Source organism: Eptatretus burgeri, chromosome 9 (assembly GCF_056783735.1).
Source record: "Eptatretus burgeri isolate ZD-2024b chromosome 9, Ebu_testis_v1, whole genome shotgun sequence".
Taxonomy (NCBI): Eukaryota; Metazoa; Chordata; class Myxini; order Myxiniformes; family Myxinidae; genus Eptatretus; species Eptatretus burgeri.
The window spans coordinates 99659608-99676702 of NC_140969.1; the positions used below are offsets into that span (position 1 = coordinate 99659608).

Sequence of the window (17095 nt, forward strand, 5' to 3'; positions counted from 1 at the left end):
GTCATTGCACGCTTCCAAAGACGTAACGTGAGTAGAGAGTGACGTCATCGCGTAGCGGGCCAGGTAAACAGGACGTCCGCTGACCTCGTTGCTGTCTTATCGGGATTTTGTTGCTTTTTCCCTTCTGCACGCCGGCATTTTGCATGCGGTGAGTTATCGCGGAGCGGTAAAGGAAGCTGATAGATTTGATAAAGTGCGGAGGATCGTGGTTAAATCCTCGCCCGGGGCTAGGCCCCTGTCAGAGCCTCGGCCTCCCTCCCGCCGACTCGCTGTTTAAGGCCGAGTTGCAATTTTCACCCCCGGACTGTTTTCCCCTCACAGCCCTCATGCGCACTTGATGGGCCCTCACGATGCAGTTGCGTTTTATCCGAGAGACATATTGTGTGAGAGGATTTTTATTTATTTATTTATTTATTTTTCGGGAACGACATTATTTATTTATTTTTTTCCCCGCGGTGCTCTGCGCACGCTTTGTTTGTTTGTTTTTTCCGCGCGATGGGTTTTGCATTAAAAAAAAAAAAGCCCGATGCATTGCATATTGTGTGGAGATTGCAACAATATAATGATGCTGCTCCTTTATCCTCCGCTCCCTCCCCCTCCTGTAATGCGGCGGTTTTGTCCCGGCCATGACGTTCTTTGTTTGAGAAAGGCGCGAATCCTGCTGCAGTCCGCCTCTCCGTTTTACCTCACGTCATCCCACAATCTGCTCGTCTTCGAACTCGTTCTCCGTTGAATTTACCTTGGATCGTGTTTACCCCCCACGTTCTTTAAATTGCATTTCGCACCCGTTATACCTCAGAAAAAAAGCGCGGACTGTGCAACCTGAGGTAATTTACCTCAGCCGTTCGTCGTCACTACCTCTGCGACATACACCGCCTACGTCACTCACTCGCCGCGTGAAAGTAAAAGCTTTTGGGTTTCTCTGTCGACTTCGTGCGATTTTTAATGAAATTTGGCAGAATCGTGGTTTGCGCGTTGGGTTTGTGAGGATATTTTGGGTTTAAAGGTTCATCGATGGTTTTGCCCTCTTTAAAACGCACGTTTTGATTAGATCGACCTTTGCCCCCTAATTGACCCCAGCGAAATTACCCCGGCCAAGCTGATGGTCACCTGTGACCACTGGTGAGCATCTAATTGCAGATGGGCTAAATTCTGCACTGGTCACCTGTGACCTTGGATCCGAGGTCACACGGAATGTCGTCTTTGGTTTTTGACCACATTTCCCTGGTTCGAGTGTATCTATGTTAAATTTTTGGAGATATTAATCGTCAACATCTGTTTCCTTACAAGGACCTTCAGTGCAGGAGGCCATCAGGCCTATGAAAGCATGTGCTCGTGCTCCCAACTTGTGGTTCTTTCTGAGCTGAATCATGGTGGTCACTTTGCGAGCGATCGTGGGTCTTGCACTCACTGAAACCCCCAGAATTCCATTGGTTTTACTGCAAATGTTGTGAGGCAGCATGAGTTGAACGACTTTTATTCAAAGCTGTTACTTGAAGCCAAACTTCACGTCTGTGTAGAAAAAAATGACAACTTGAGCTCTCCGGTACAAACTACCGGAGTGCGTCTGACAGTCGTGTCGTGTGACGCTTGCTGTTTTCAATGATGGCTTGCATGTGACTGTTGCGAGGCCTCCGCTGATGTTTACTCCTTTTGTACTGAGTGGGTAGGTGCGTCAGGTCCACCTTGGTCGGAAAGCTTTGTCTGCGGATGAGCGGCGTGCAAGGATTCCTTGGCCAAGTGTACTGCAGCCACCACTGGCCATTGTGCCCGCATGTGATGAAACCCCTGGTGTCGTCGAAGGAGACCACCGTCGTTCGAGCTTTGAGTCGCGGAGGGTGACCTTCATTGCAGAAAATAGTCCAACTGCAATTAAATGCGTATCGATCGACAGGGCTACTTCTCCGCTTCCATTCAAAACCAAAATCGTCTCTCGAGGTTGATTCCGAAGCTCTTGGATTTGATGTTCATCTGACTGATGGCTTAATGAGGTAACACGTCCGTGGTCATCCTGTTCATGGGATTCTCAGCAAAAATATCTGTTTGAACTTTTATATTGCCATTTTGCATTGGTACAAGCCCCATACCATGTTTGCCAATGTAGGTAGGCAAGACCGGCATGATGTCAATGTGGTGGAAATATTGTGAATAACCATTCAATCAATCCAGGCCTCACAGATGGCAGGTTAAGGGCATAAAGTGTCCTGGCGAGTCATAGCTTCCAGCATCAGGGTTTCACTATAACAGGTGTGATTAAGGAGTCACTGATGTAATTGGTTAGCACATCTTCACATGAAATGGTTGAACAATTGGTCATTTAGAAAACGCGCGTTCTACCAGGGCGACGTGTTGTATCCATTTGGGCAATTGAGCTAAGCTTTGCCACTTCGGACTTTCCAGACAATGATATTCAGTCTTCCATTGCCTGTAATATCTGCGAAACCTACTACCAACTAAATTTTATGATGCATTCTGGATAGATATTCTTCCACACTGGATTCTGATTCTTCTAATGTACCACACTGTGTTACTGCCGAAGCACTTTTTTTGCAAGGGTTATGCTAGGTGGTCTGCCATTGCCTTCCCAGGATCTTTAACCTCCACCAACTAATGCCAGCAGACGGGACGCCCAGTTTTCACGTCCTTTTGAGGGACAGCACATGCCATAATGGATCGCCAGGGCAATGAGTTTTTATATCTGGACCGAGATTCAAACCCAGGCGAGACCGCTTCAGGGAAAGTATGCGTACCTCTAGGCCATCCCAAAAGATCCACATTACTTATGCATTGTAAATTGAGCTATCCTTCAGAGCAGATATTCATCTGGTTATCTCATCCATCAAGTTTACGCCAACATCTTCCCATGGGAAAATTTGCGTTTTATGCCAGCTTTGCCCTTTCCTTGCTCTTCTGGATACATTGGTCCCACGTGGTTCAGCAATGCAATACGGCTATCTTGTTTGTTGTTGGATGCTTGGCAATATCATGAACTTGACTTTAACACAAAAATTGATTTGTTTAAATACAGTATTTTGTCATTTTTTGTTTTTGTATTCTCTTCGCCCTCCCACAAATTCATCTCTCTTTTGCAGACGAAGAAGATATGAGGGAGGCACGGCCAGATGCCGGTCCCTCACACCCATCTTCTGGCCTTTTACACTCCCCTGGCCCTCGAGTTCCTCTGTCAGCGACCCTTGCAAATCCTATGCACAGTCATATACCAGGCAGCAGGGGTGAGCGGAGCGACCATATTCCCTGTCAAGCTTCATTAGAACAAACGAATACGTGTTTGTCCACAGAAGTTGGGCATGATAATGGAAGCAAAGCAGAGAGGGAGGAAGAGAATATTGATGAAGAAGGTGATGAGATTGATAAAGATAGTGAGAGCAAAAACTTGGATAAAGACCATGCAGCTGAAATGCATCTCCCAGACTCGTATTTGGCAACTCTGCAATCCGCGATACAAAATGAAGATAGCAGTATTATTGTGCAAGAAGAAGTAGCCAGGGAAAGCCAGGTGAGTACAGATAGCGCAGAGAGGCAGGAAGAAACTTCGGTGAATGGGGTTCAGATTGAAGAAGAGGAAGAGGATGGAGAGGGGATCGACGTGGAAATTGAGGAGCTGTGGCAGGCAAGGCACGTGGAGGAAGATATGAGCTCATCTGTCGAAGAGACTGCTGATGAAGAATTCCACACAGCGTCGAGCAGTGAAGGTTCGCAGAGAGAAGGCTCGGAAACCGGTACGGGCACGACACCTGATCTGTAATGCACATGCTGCATCTTGGTGTTCATTTTGTTTGTGGGGTTTTTTTTTCTTTCATCTTCATTTTCTGCTTGTTCTTGTTCTTGTTCTGTTCCTTTCCTACAAGTGATCATTTTTTCAGATGCTGTGAGCAAAAAGTAGCTCCAGTTAACAAATAGTGATGCACAAAGCTAAAATAATAATATTTTTCGATCCATGCAACAGAGTCATTGGGTCATTTTACCGGTGACCAAATACTGGTATGTCCCTTTAAAGCAACACCGCGTCCATCAATATCCCCATTGGCATACTTTGCTAAATCTTTGTGGAAGTGTCTGCCTGTATGAGGTATTTTTTTCGAGAGTTACTGGATTCACGCAAGGTCAGGATTTAGGAATGTGGTCCAAAATCATCAACCACAGAGAGTTTGCGTTCAGCTCATGCATGTAGCTGAGTGCAAATTTGCTTTTCATTTGAAACTAGAACGGCACTCGGTAGAGCGCATACCTCCGCCAGGCTGAACAGTTTATGTTTCGTCTCCCACCGATAGGCCCAGATCTACATCTGGACCTGAACGAAAATCGAATCCGCTTGTTCTTGTCACCGACCCAAATCATCCACCCAGTTCTGTCATTCGCCCCTAATTTTTTTGAGATATCGTGCTTTTATATAGTTTTTTTTGGCCCCATCTCTCGATTTGTGAAGAATTGCTTTTAAAATTCTTGTCTCCAGATCTTCACGAAAATGAAATCGATTCATCCTTGTCACACACCGAACCCATCCCCCACATTTTTGCTGAATCCGTCCATAAATTTTTGAAATGCAGTATTGTGCTCACAAATAAACAAACATACAACCATTCTTTTTTTCCAACTTCAGTGCCAACTCACCCCCCTCACCCCTCACTCTCACTCTCAAAGCAACCATCCCACTCTTCTCCCTCCAAGCCTCCCTCTCACCTCTTTCAAAAATACCCCCCTCACCTTTCTCCCACCTTTCATCCCCCTCACTCTTCCTTCTCTAAGTTGCCCCCCCTCTCATCCACCAACCTGCCTCCCTCCACTGCCCTCTCACCTCCATCTCTTCACTCCACCTCCTCAAATACTCAACTGCCATCTTCCTTGTCTCTTGTCCCCCCTCTCTCCCAGCACCACAGAGCTTTTTCTCCTCCTCATTCGGCCCCCTCCCTCGCTATTCTGCAATTCCCCACACTCCTTCAGCAACCCTCCTTACCTCCCCCCTCGTCCCTCGTCCTACCCTCCCCCGCCCCTCCACCTCCTGCACCCAAAGCCTCCTCCCCTACCTCTTCATTAAAAGTGTGGACCTCAAATATCCGGGGCCTTCGCTCAAACCTTTCAGATCTTTCCATGCAGGTTGCCACTGACAAACCAGACATTATCTGCCTAACAGAAACTTTCCTCTCCCAAGACGTGTCTGACTCCCAAGTATCTCTCCCTGGTTACTCCCTCTTACGGTATGACAGACCTGAGCCTCGTCCTGGTGGAGGTGTTGCTCTCTTCATCAAAGACTCTATTCCTCACTCTCCCTGCACTGCTCTCACTCCCCCACACCCCCAGGAATACCTCTGGCTTCGGCTTCCCCTCCACTCCCACCTCATGTTTATATGTGTACTGTACCGTCCACCGAACAGTGATGACTCCATCTACACCTCACTCTCCGAAAACATGGACCATCTTCTATCTTCTCATCCAAACTCTCTCTTCCTCTTATGTGGCGACTTCAATTGTCATCACGCCAGTTGGCTAGGTGTGGGTACCTCTCTCACCTGCCATGGGACATCAGCAAAAGCTTTCTGTGACTCATTGGGACTGACTCAATCGGTCAACTTCCCGACCCGGATCTCAACCAATGGTACTCCATCTCTTCTGGATCTGATTTTGACAAATTTCCCTGACAATATCTGCTGCTCTTCCTTCGCTCCAATTGGTTCTTCTGACCACGTCCTTGTTAAAGTGGACATCTCTCTGGCTGTTATCAGAGAACCACCTCACCGCCGTCGAGTCTGGCATTTCACTCAAGCCGACTGGCAGGGTCTCCGAGCAGCCATCAAACTTACAGACTGGTCTCCTATCACTACTTTCTCAAACATCAACTCATCCTGGGAATTCTTTCAAAGAAACTTGCTCTCCCTCATGCACAGATTTATCCCCTCTCGTGTTCAGTTGTCTTACCCTTCCTCCCGCCCTTGGTTTACTGAAGCTTGTGGCGAGGCAGTTGTCCTGAAACAACTTGCCTTTGCCTCATGGAAAGCAAACCCAACTGAGGGCAATCTCAGTTCTTTCCACAAAGCTCGGAACAAGTGTGTAGCTGCCCTCAGGAGAGCCAGAAAACAACATCTTTCTCATCTCAAGTCTGAACTCTCAAACCTCTCTCCCTCCTCAAAATCCTGGTGGCGTTTAATCAAATCTGTTTCTGGTGTATGTTCCCCCTCCATCCCCTCCCTTACCTCAAATGGCCGCACTGCTGATTCCACACGTGATAAAGCTGAATGTCTAAACTCGGTGTTTGCAGCTAAATCTTGTGTCCCAAACCCATCACTATCTCTACCCACTTTACCCAGTCGCACCCAACTGTCCCTGGACTCTGTATCCTTTTCTCCTGACAAGGTGGAGAGCTTGCTTTCAAACCTCGAGTCAGATTCTGCAACCGGTCCAGACGGCATCAGCCCACGTGTCCTCAAAGCCTGCTCTTCTGCTCTTGCTCACCCTCTCTCTGTTCTATTCACCCTCTCATTTTCCCAAGGTCATCTGCCATCTGCTTGGAAATCTGCTAACATCACTGCCCTGCATAAAAAGGTGCAAAAACAGATCCCTGTAACTATAGACCAATCAGCCTTCTCCCAATCATCAGCAAGGTTATGGAATCCATCATCGCTTCAGACATGAAATCCTTCCTCTTCTCCAATGGCTTGATTTCCAATCATCAATTTGGTTTCAGACCAGGTCACTCTACCCTAGATATGCTGCTACTGCTCTCCCATCAATGGATGGAGGTCCTCAATGCCAGACAGGAAATCCGAGCCGTATCCCTGGACATATCACGTGCTTTTGACACAGTCTGGCACCCTGCCCTACTCACCAAACTCTCTTCCCATGGTATTCAAGGCCATCTCCACTCATGGCTCGCAGACTTCCTCTCCTGTCGCAGTCAACGTGTGGCCCTAAATGGAGTTCTTTCATCCCCTCTTCCTGTGCAGGCTGGAGTTCCTCAAGGTAGCGTTCTGGGCCCTGTTCTTTTTCTGGTTTTCATCAATGATCTCTCGGACTCTCTGGAAAATCCTCTATTTCTCTTTGCCGATGACTCCACCCTCTGCCGTACCATTTGTCATCCCTCAGACCGGCAAGCAGCAGCTTCTTCGCTCACTGCAGATCTGGATAAAATCACAAACTGGTCCAACACGTGGAACATGTCTTTCAATCCAGACAAATCTCACACTCTCACTATGTCTCTTCGAAAGGACCGTTTACAAAAGCCCCCCATCCACTTTCTCAACAATCCTCTGGAAGAAGTCTTTTCTTTCAAGCTTCTGGGTCTCACTATCTGCCATGACCTTTCCTGGGAAAGTCACATTTCCAACCTTGCCTCAAAAGCCAGTCGCCGACTGGGAATCCTCCGTCGTGCAAAGTCCTTCCTTGGCCCTCTTGAGCTCCTGACCACTTACAAAGCTTTTGTCCGTAGCCTGATGGAGTACTGCTCTCCCCTCTGGGCTGGTGCTCCTGCCTCCCACCTTTCTCGACTTCACGCTGTCGAAACCAGGGCTTTTAAGATCATTGGCATCTCCCGCAATGAAGCTGAGTCTTTGGGCCTCTCACTCAATCACCGCAGGTTGGTCGGTGGTCTTTCTGTCTTCTACCGACTCCTCTCCAGCCTTGCCCCCCTGCTCTCTCTGTGATTTGTCCCAACCACATTTCCACAGGGCGCTCAAGGTCCGCCAACAACCCCTTCTGGTAAAACTACCAAAATCACGAATCACTGCTCATCTTCACTCTTTCATTCCTCTTTTTTCCCGCCTTTGGAATAAACTTCCTCACTCTATTCTTTCCCATTCTTCCCTCCAGGCTTTCAAAACAGCTGTTCACCACCACCTCTTATCTTCCCCCATCCAAATCCTCGATCTTTTCTACCCCCGATAATCCACCCAAGCCCACTTCCTTCAATTCTCCTGCTTTCCTTCCTGAAAGTCCCTTTAATGTCCATCTTCCCCTCGCCATGTTCCCCGTCCCATCCCCATCCCTCTCCCTTCCACAGTTCACCTGTGTCTGTTCCCCAATGTTTTGTCCCTTCCACTCCCGCCCCTCTTGTCTCATGCCTCCTTGCTGTGAGTTGTGTGTTAGCTCTCATACGAGCCTCGACCAAGGTATACAAAAAAAAAAAAAAAAAAAAAAAAAAAAAAAAAAAAATACAACCAAGCAAGGGTGAAAACGCAACCTCCATCCACCTTAGGTGGTGGAAGTAATGATCGGTGTTCACCTTGAACACAACCGCCTACGTTCGGCGAACACCATTAACTTCAAACTTTTGTTTGCTCAAAAATCTGCTTCCCCAAATTTGAACATTCTAAACTCTTGGAGAGTTCTTTTCATTTACATACTTTATGCTTCACCGTTGTCTGTTTTATTGCAGCCAACTTTACAAAATTGGGGTTAAATGAGGTACGAATATAACAGCAAAGCTACGGGGTAGCATCGTTTGCTGAGGGCGTGGCTGTGCCGCTGATGCAGTGCCCTCTTTTGATTTGACAGGAATTTATAATTTATTCATGATGCCGGTGATAGCTCCCTTCTCTTCGCGAAGGACACTGTAGGATTTTTTTTAACGTCCACCAACGAATGCCGGCAGGTGGGACACCCAGTTTATCGTTCATCCGAGGGACAGCACGACATTGATTAATGAGCCTGCGCATACCCAGGCTCGACAGTTGAGAGGCATGTGCGCATACTTCTCGGCCATCTTGCTCGCCCGGCATGTTGACGAGGAAAGATGTATTGAAATGATTAAGAATTATAAGAGGAGAGGTCAAATATTTTTAATTTTTGAAAATATAAAAGTGGCTAAACGTGTCGTTTTCTGTTCATGGAAAATGTCTGTCCTTTTCTATGGAGTTTCCAGTCAGTGTCAAACGTCTGCGACAGGTTTCGTTGGCACGGCACGATTCCTTCATGTTTGGCACCAACTTTTGGGCACTGCTGTTTGCAGAACATTTACTTGTATACACGAACCCGTGAGAACGTAGACTCAGCTAAATGTGAATTTTCAGCTTTATCCGCATTCACATCTGTGTGTGCACATACATTCCAATCATTTGTGTAGGTCTACATGGTATTCCATACTTGAGAAGATAGGAGTCTTGGAATAAACCATTCTATTGTAATGGCAGCTGATGTAAACCATTCCAAAAAAGCGATATTGTAAGGGATAGTTACCACATCCCGAGGTTTATGCACATTTGATATTTTTATATTGTGGATCGTTTGAGAACCGAGTTTGCTTTCTTGGCCGTGCCGTCCACAAGCCTTTGGGCAGAGGCTAAAAGGGCTTTGTAAACAGAGTCTCACCTTGATGTCCGAGACATTGGATACATCTTGATTCCGTTGCTTGTAGCTGTAAAGTTTTCCTCATTTTCTCATTATGTTTTACAATATTTGATGTTGTTTGTTTGCAGTTGTACTAGCGAATAACTCGTCCTTACGGACGGGATAATTCCTCCATAAATGGCATAATTTTAGTGTTGCAGTAAACCCTCCGTTTTCACAAGTTCGAAGTATTTGCAAATTGGTAAATGTATTGTTACGAATTTGGAATTCGATTGCACACAACATACAGGTTCCTTTCGTCAGTTATGTCAATAAGTGCTTGTTCCCTAGATAGCTCACCTTCCATTGTTTAAATGTTCAGAAATCGATTAGATGCGCTGCGGATCGATTTAATAGTTAGGGAACGAACAATGGAGACATCCCTCCCCCTCTTCTGCGAAGAGCAAGAAGAACCCTGCAGTGCCGTGACTCTTGATGTCAACAACTCCCTCCCACGGCTGAGCGGGGGATGGAGCACGAGGGCATGAGTCATGAGTCACGCCAGGAGCGGGGGGAAGGGGTGGAGAAGGATAGGAGGAGATCTTTTTCTTTTTTGGAAGGGCAGAGTTGGAGAAGGGAGTTGAGGGGAGTCGTTCAGCAGACCGTCGAGTCCTGCTTGGCTTGCGTTAGGGTTGAGGCCTTCGGAAGCTTTTTGCTTCGGCTGAAGCCTGGCTCGGGAGGAGGCTTTTTCGAGGCTCTTTGCTTTGACGGTTCCGTGAGCTTCTGCTTGGCTCGGAAGAGCTTTTTGCTTCAAGCTGCCCTGTTTGGAAGGAAGTTAAGCCAGTCGCTCGGCTCGAGCTGCGAGTGGTGGCTTCTTCTTGGTTCGTGGAGCTCTTTGTTCTCCATTTTGGTTCCCGGCTTGATGTGACTCATCGACCTCTTCGTGGAGGTGGTTCCTCGGGGAAGCGACGCATCGACGGGAAGGATCGGCGCCTCGTTTCACCAGCACGTGTTGAGAAGCGCGGAGGTGGTTCCTCGGGGAAGCGACGCATCGACGGGAAGGATCGGCGCCTCGTCTCACCAGCACGTGTTGAGAAGCGCGGGAGGTGGTTCCTCTGGGAAGCGACGCATCGACGGGAATGATCGGCGCCTCGTCTCACCAGCACGTGTTGAGAAGCGCGGGAGGATTCGCGGGAGCTCGGGAAGGATCGCGGCTCGGCGATTTGATCCAGCTCGCTCTCGCTGGAGCCTGGGTCCGAACAACTTGAAGACCACATGAGGTAGAGAGGTTCGAGATAGGCTCTGGGTTTCAGCTCACCTGTCCTCCGAGCTGGAGCTCGTTATTAAAGGCCTCGTCACCATTCCGTGTGTGTGTGTGTGTGTGTGTGTGTGTGTGTGTGTGTGTGTGTGTGTGTGTGTGTGTGTGTGTGTGTCCGTGGGCCCGTCTAAGAAGTAGGAACTGCTGTTAAGTGCAAGTGACTGTACATTATAAGTAGACGGTTGTAGTTCTTTTGTCGTGCTTTTGTTGTTTGTATAATTGCATACGTGTTTTGCCTTGTTTAATTGCATACGTGCTTTATTATAATAAATGTCCTTGTGTGAATGTCAGCCTGTTCGTTGCGTCCATTCCCTCATTGAACTGCCCCATCTTGCACTCGGAATATAGTTGGTTTTTTAAATAGCCGGTAAAGTGATCGGGTCCAACGGGACTGCGCGATAATACCCCACTCGGTTATCCCAAAAGGAAGCGAGCTGCTTAAGTGGCTCGTTTCCAAGCGCTCCCGTTGAGGTACAATCTCTCGGTAACCTCCCCGCGCGAATAATTTGGTAAATCGAAGATTTGGCGATCGGACCCTGTAGCGTGGGTAGAGTACGGACAAGGTTGTGGTGGGATTAAAAACGCACCCGTGACTGGTTTCTAGCGTTGTTCCAGAAAGTCATGACTGGATTGTCCGTTCGGTGGGCGAAGCGACCGCTATTGGTTAGACGCGGTCGTTCGCACGCCGACGGGCGGGAAATCTACAACACTGGTGTCAGGAGTGGGATTCCAATCCATCCCGCCTCCAACCAAATTAACGGGAATCGGATCAAGGGTGTGTGGAGCGACCCTCAGTTCCCATTAAATTGCGGGCTTTAAATTTATTCCGAGAAGCAAGATGGCGGTTCAAGGCGAACAGGAGCAGGGTGGTGTAGATATGTGTATTGATGTAGGATCCATGGCCCGGGACTGTTCTTTTTATAACCCCACCACCAATTATAATCAGTGGGGGAGCTCACCCTCATACACTGAGCACGAACTTCGCCGGCAAACGGAGTTGCAAAATAGCGGCGCGAGCGCAGCACGGAGTGGGCTGCTATAATTAGCACAGCGAACGGCATGATACGAGGCAGGGCTCCCAACCAACGATTGAAACCACGTGATCATGGCAGGCGAGGCTGGCGGACATTGGCGGGCTTCGGGCACAAAACGGATAAATATCTGGGAAAACTAAAAGAAAACGGTGAGAGAACGAATGAAAGGAGAGAGCAAGCATTCAAAAGAAGTGCGGAGAGCGAACTGAAGAAAAGAAAAGAGGAGCAAATTAGTAACTCCCAGGATAGAAAGAACTTCGAAGAAGAATGGAAAACGAAGCTGGAAAAGGAAAAACGGAAACACGATGTGGAATTGGAACTACTGAAGGAAGCGGTAAGAATAGGCAGTCGCAAAAGAGAGAGCCTGGAACAGGAGGTAAAAGAGGAAAGTATTGGGTCAAAATTAGCAAGGAATTCGGTGAGGGAATGGATGAAATGAAGAAGAAAGAATGTGAAAGAGGTGTGGAGATGAGGACGGAATTGGAAAAGAAAGCTTCTGAGTTACTGAAACACCAAAACAAAGAAACGGGATTACAAAACGCACTGAGGATGTTAAAAGAGGAAAGAAAGAGAACGGAGAATGAAACCTTAAGGAACCACACTGAACAGATCAAACAGCTGGAAGCCAAGGCCAGATTGCAGAATAAGGAACAAGAGAGACAGTGGAATAAAAAGAAAAAAGAGTATGAATTTGAAACTGAACAACAAAAGGAAAAAACAAGGTTGGCGTACGAGGAGGTAGTGACAGAACAAGGAATGAAACAGGAAAGGGAGATTAACCAATTTAGGGAAACTATGAGATTGGAGAAGGAGGAACAAGAGAGACAGTGGAATATGAAACAGACAGAAGAACGAATGAAACAGGAAAGGGAGATCAACAAAATGAAAGAAACAATGAGATTGGAGAATGAAGAACATGAGAGACGGTGGCGTAGAAAGCAAAAACGATATGAATTTGAAATCTATCAACTCGAGGAGAGAGCAAAGATGGAGTCCACAGAGATGGAAAAGCTCCGAAAAGATGATGAACAACTAAAGGGGCTGAGAGGAAGAACGACTCAAATGGGAAGGAAAATGGAGCCAGGAAGAAGCGGAAATAATAAACGAGGTGACTCAAATAAAACAAGTAGAGGAGAAACTACAGGTAATTGACTATCACACACAGGTAGAGGTAGTGGAGGACAATGGGGGTGAGCTGGTGGAATGTGTTGGGACCCGATGCAAGCAGCCGGATAGCCTTCTTATGGAACGAGGGGAGGGAATATTCCCCCTTGAAGCTGATCTCGACCAGGTGGGTCTGGTCGTGCCAAGCGAGTTAGGAGGGGCGAGTGCTGTGAATGGGTGCACGCGAGGCTTTGGGGTGTGAAGGCCCCGGGAACCCTTGTGGTGGAGCGAATCCCCAGTGTGGTTGTTCCAGCGTGTGTGGTTTCGAAATGTGTGAGTGAAAAGGTGTGTGTGTGTGTGTGTGTGTGAACCCCTGTGCAAGTGAAAGGCCGTGTGTGAGTGGAACCACGTGTGCGAGTGAAACGGCGCGAGTATGTGAACGGCCGTGTGTGAGGTCGCTGTATGTAAGGGAGATGGCGGTTAGCATGCGGGAGACCACAACTGAATGTCCTCGTGTAATGGTGAGGTGTGTGAGCGTCGTGGCACGCAGGAGTGTGCGCGTTGAATGGCGACGACGACTGCGACATATGAGGGACAAAGGCCGAGTAGCGGCCATAGCTGCATTGGGGACCGTGTCGGGTTTGCACGGCAGCGCGCACGAGGTCCCTGCCGTGCAACGCACAAGGCTGCCACGTGCGCGCCTGCGGGAGTGAAGCCCGGTCCGTAAACGCACGCGGTGGATTAGCCGATCCCCGCGGACGGACAGAAGGTAGGCTGGATAATGGATTTGGACCGGACGGGTTCTCCAGGCGGGCATGTGTGTGAAGCTCCGACGAGCAGAGCACATGTGTTCGCGTGGGGAACACCTCGAAACGCGAGGCTTGTTTTTGATACGCAGGGTGACGTAATGGCTGCAGGGTTGAAATCCGGCAGAAGGGAGATCCCTGCCGGATGGTACCGTCCGACGAGGTGCGAGAAACGCGAACAGCTGCCATGACGTCACGGGGAAAGAGTGCAGGTTGCGAGTCCCGCGATTGTGTGCGAAAAAAAGAAAAGAAAAAGAAAGCCTCGCTTTGGGTGAACAGCATTCCCTGGGCAAGGGGTGGAAGACCCCCATGTCGGGGGGCACAGGAAGTACGAGTTAGGGGGATGGGTTAGCGATAGTTAGACCGGCTTAATGGGGACATGGGTTGTTCCTCATGGAGCCTGTGGAATGGATTAGTTAGATGGATTTCAGTTTAGATTTAGGAAATGGGGATTTTGGGATTTTTGGAGACATGGACAGACTGGAAATGTGTAGTGGGGACATAGCTTAGCTACGTAGCGTAAATGGAACGTGCATGAGAATATGGAATGACGAGGGAGCACGAGTTAGTCAGGCGATTGAGTTAGAAGAATGGCAGTATAGAGTGTTGGAGTGAGTTGTGAAATGGAAAGCGTGTGAGGAATGAGTGTGGGACAGTGGGCCCAAGTGTGTGAGTGGAGCGAATGTGGTATGCATGATGCGAATGACTGGTTGGGGGGAGGAGTAATTCCCACCCAAGTGACCCTGGGGTCAATTTAATGTTAGCTCATGGGTTATTCAAATTTACAAACAGGAGGTCGTTTTGTTGTTGGTGTTGAGAGAAGGCACGAAACCCGTTTGGAGGGGTGCAAGAGTTCATGGACCGGCTGGGAGCGTGGCTGTGGAAAGTTGAGTATTTGTTTAGTGGGCACCCCGGGCACCGGACTAGTCGGCCAGAGTCGGCCAAGGGCCCAAGAGGGGCCGGGATAGTGTAGTGGGCACGGGCGACCCGTCTGAAATGGGACCTATAGCGCCAGAATGCCACGGGGGCAGTGTAGTGGGCACGGGCGACCCTCGGAAAGGGACCCTGGGCATCAACACGCCACGTGGGCATCGGGGGCAATGCCAGAGAGGGCAACCCCCCCGCGTTGTAGGGAGCAGCTCGGCTCGGACGCAGCCTGCGGGCCTGTGGGTGCCATGGTTAGAGTTTGGCAGAGGGAGAGTTCCTTCCAGTTGAGCCACGCTGCCCAGCCAGGAAATTGTGCGAGGGCACGTATGAAAATTTGAGGGCAAGGCCCAAATTTATAATGGACACAATACAGATGACGGGAATCATGGTTTTTAGAACCGATAGTTTTAAAGTGTGATGCATTTTTGGAAAGCCCCGGAGTAGTTTCAGGTGTAATAAATGTTAGGGTAGTTAGGAGATGTACCCCTTCGCACCATCCATCCCTTCGCTCGTTGTAGGCCGCTGGACCCACCTTGGTAGATCGCTGAACTCTGAGGAGGCCATTCTGAGGCTTCATTGGGCCTCGAGACAGGACGCAAGTCTCTCCCTATTCCCCTCCAGAAAGGAAACGTCAGGGTTGGGAGTAGGCTAGGTGGACATGATAGGCCAGCCGGACAATGACGATAAAGGGGGTTAGGGAGACAATTATAAAAATAATAAAAATAAAGAGGGGCAAAATTTTGTTGTGTTTTGTGGCAAATTAAGGGAGTGGGTATGGACAGAAACAGGCAAAGGCGATAGAGTGGGGGGAGACAGTAGCCTAGGTCCGAGCCCGCCTTCAGAGCGGCCGGCACCACCGCACTCCCTCCAGACCTGATGGAACCGCACCAGAGGCCGACCAGCTTCATTGCCGGCCTGTTGTGTTGTAGTCGCCTGTTCTGCATGGACTTGCCTTGCCATGCCTCGTTTGCCTGCCTCTGCCATGACCCCATACCTGCTAGCCCTTGTTTGCGTTTGCCCCTGTGTCCATCCATCACCATGTGCGCCAGGACCATCCAGTTTTGCAAGGACTGCCCTGCAGGGAGCCCGTGCATCCATCATGCTCATTTTGTGTTTTGTGACCATCTCCATCCATTCCCCTGCATCAATGGACTTTGAAATGACTTTTACCTTCTCCCCTTTCACAGATCACAAGTCCTGGGCCATGGTTAAGTAATGGATAAGTTGAGTGGAAATTGTAAATACGTGGAACCTCACCTGCATGTTTGTTTTACCGCCGGCAATTTTAGTTAAGTTGTCCGAATGAATCTGAGAGTTTGTTTAGTTAGTTAGTTACGCAGCACATTAGGTTATTTATTTTTGGGACACGTATAAAGAAATGTCACACTCAGGGATCCGAAGGTAGAACGTATTAGGGGAAAACTTACACATGCTGGTCACACGAAAATTTGACGACTCGGGACGAGTCTGTAAAAAGGGGAGGGGGTAGTATTATGAATTTGGAATTCGATTGCACACAACATACAGGTTCCTTTCGTCAGCGATGTCAATAAGTGCTTGTTTCCTAGATAGCTCACCTTCCATTGTTTAAATGTTCAGAAATCGATGAGATGCGCTTCGGATCGATTTAATAGTTAGGGAAGGAACATAGAGACATCCCTCCCCCTCTTCTGTGAAGAGCAAGAAGAACCCTGCCGTCCCGTGACTCATGATGTCAACAACTCCCTCCCACCCGTGGCTGAGCGGGGGATGGAGCATGAGGGCATGAGTCATGAGTCACGCCGCGAGCGGGGGGAACGGTTGGAGAAGGATAAGAAGAGATCTTTTTCTTTTGTTCAAGGGCAGAGTTGGAGAAGGGAGTTGAGGGGAGTCGTTCAGCAGACCGTCAAGTCCTGCTTGGCTTGCGTTAGGGTTAAGGCCTTCGGAAGCTTTTTGTTTCGGCTGGCTCAGTGAGCTTCGGCTGAAGCCTGGCTCGGGAGGAGGCTTTTTGGAGGCTCTTTGCTTTGACGGTTCCGTGAGCTTCGGCTTCTGCTTGGCTCCGGAGAGCTTTTTGCTTCAAGCTGCCCTGTTTGGAAGGAAGCTAAGCCGGTCGCTCGGCTCGAGCTGCGAGGGGTGGCTTTTTCTTGGTCCGTGGAGCTCTTTGTTCTCCATTTTGGTTCCCGGCTTGGTGCGACCCATCGACCTCTTCGTGGAGGTGGTTCCTCGGGGAAGCGACGCATCGACGGGAAGGATCGGCGCCTCGTCTCACCAGCACGAGTTGAGAAGCGTGGGAGATGGTTCCTCGGGGAAGCGACGCATCAACGGGAAGGATCAGTGGCTCGGCGATTGGATCCAGCTCGCTCTCGCTGGAGCCCTGGTCCAAACAACTTGAAGACCACACGAGGTGGAGAGGTTCGAGATAGGCTCTGGGTTTCAGCTCACCTGTCCTCCGAGCTGGAGCTTGTTATTAAAGGCCTCTGCCACCATTTCTTGGGTGTGTGTGTGCGTACGTGTGTCCGTGGGCCCGTCTAATAAGTAGGAACTGCTGTTAAGTGCAAGTGACTGTGCATAATAAGTAGACGGTTGTAGTTCTTTTGTCGTGCTTTTGTTGCTTGTATAATTGCATACGTGTTTTGCCTTGTTTAATTGCA

General features: G+C 48.9%; 1 protein-coding gene across 5 annotated transcripts in view; it reads left to right on the forward strand.

Moving 5' to 3' along the window:
• LOC147020737 (uncharacterized) overlaps window positions 1–17095 on the forward strand; it is an 89241-nt gene continuing 72146 nt past the window's right edge. For 3 of the 5 annotated variants that reach the window (XM_085896331.1, XM_085896336.1, XM_085896335.1), the window contains exons 1-2: window positions 1–148; window positions 3093–3740. In XM_085896331.1, coding sequence (XP_085752457.1) covers window positions 3104–3740 — 637 coding nt within the window. In that variant the 5' untranslated portion in view covers window positions 1–148; window positions 3093–3103. Of the gene's footprint in view, window positions 149–1670; window positions 1992–3092; window positions 3741–17095 lie in introns of all 5 variants that reach the window. The other 2 variants (XM_085896333.1, XM_085896334.1) reach the window with 2 other exon arrangements.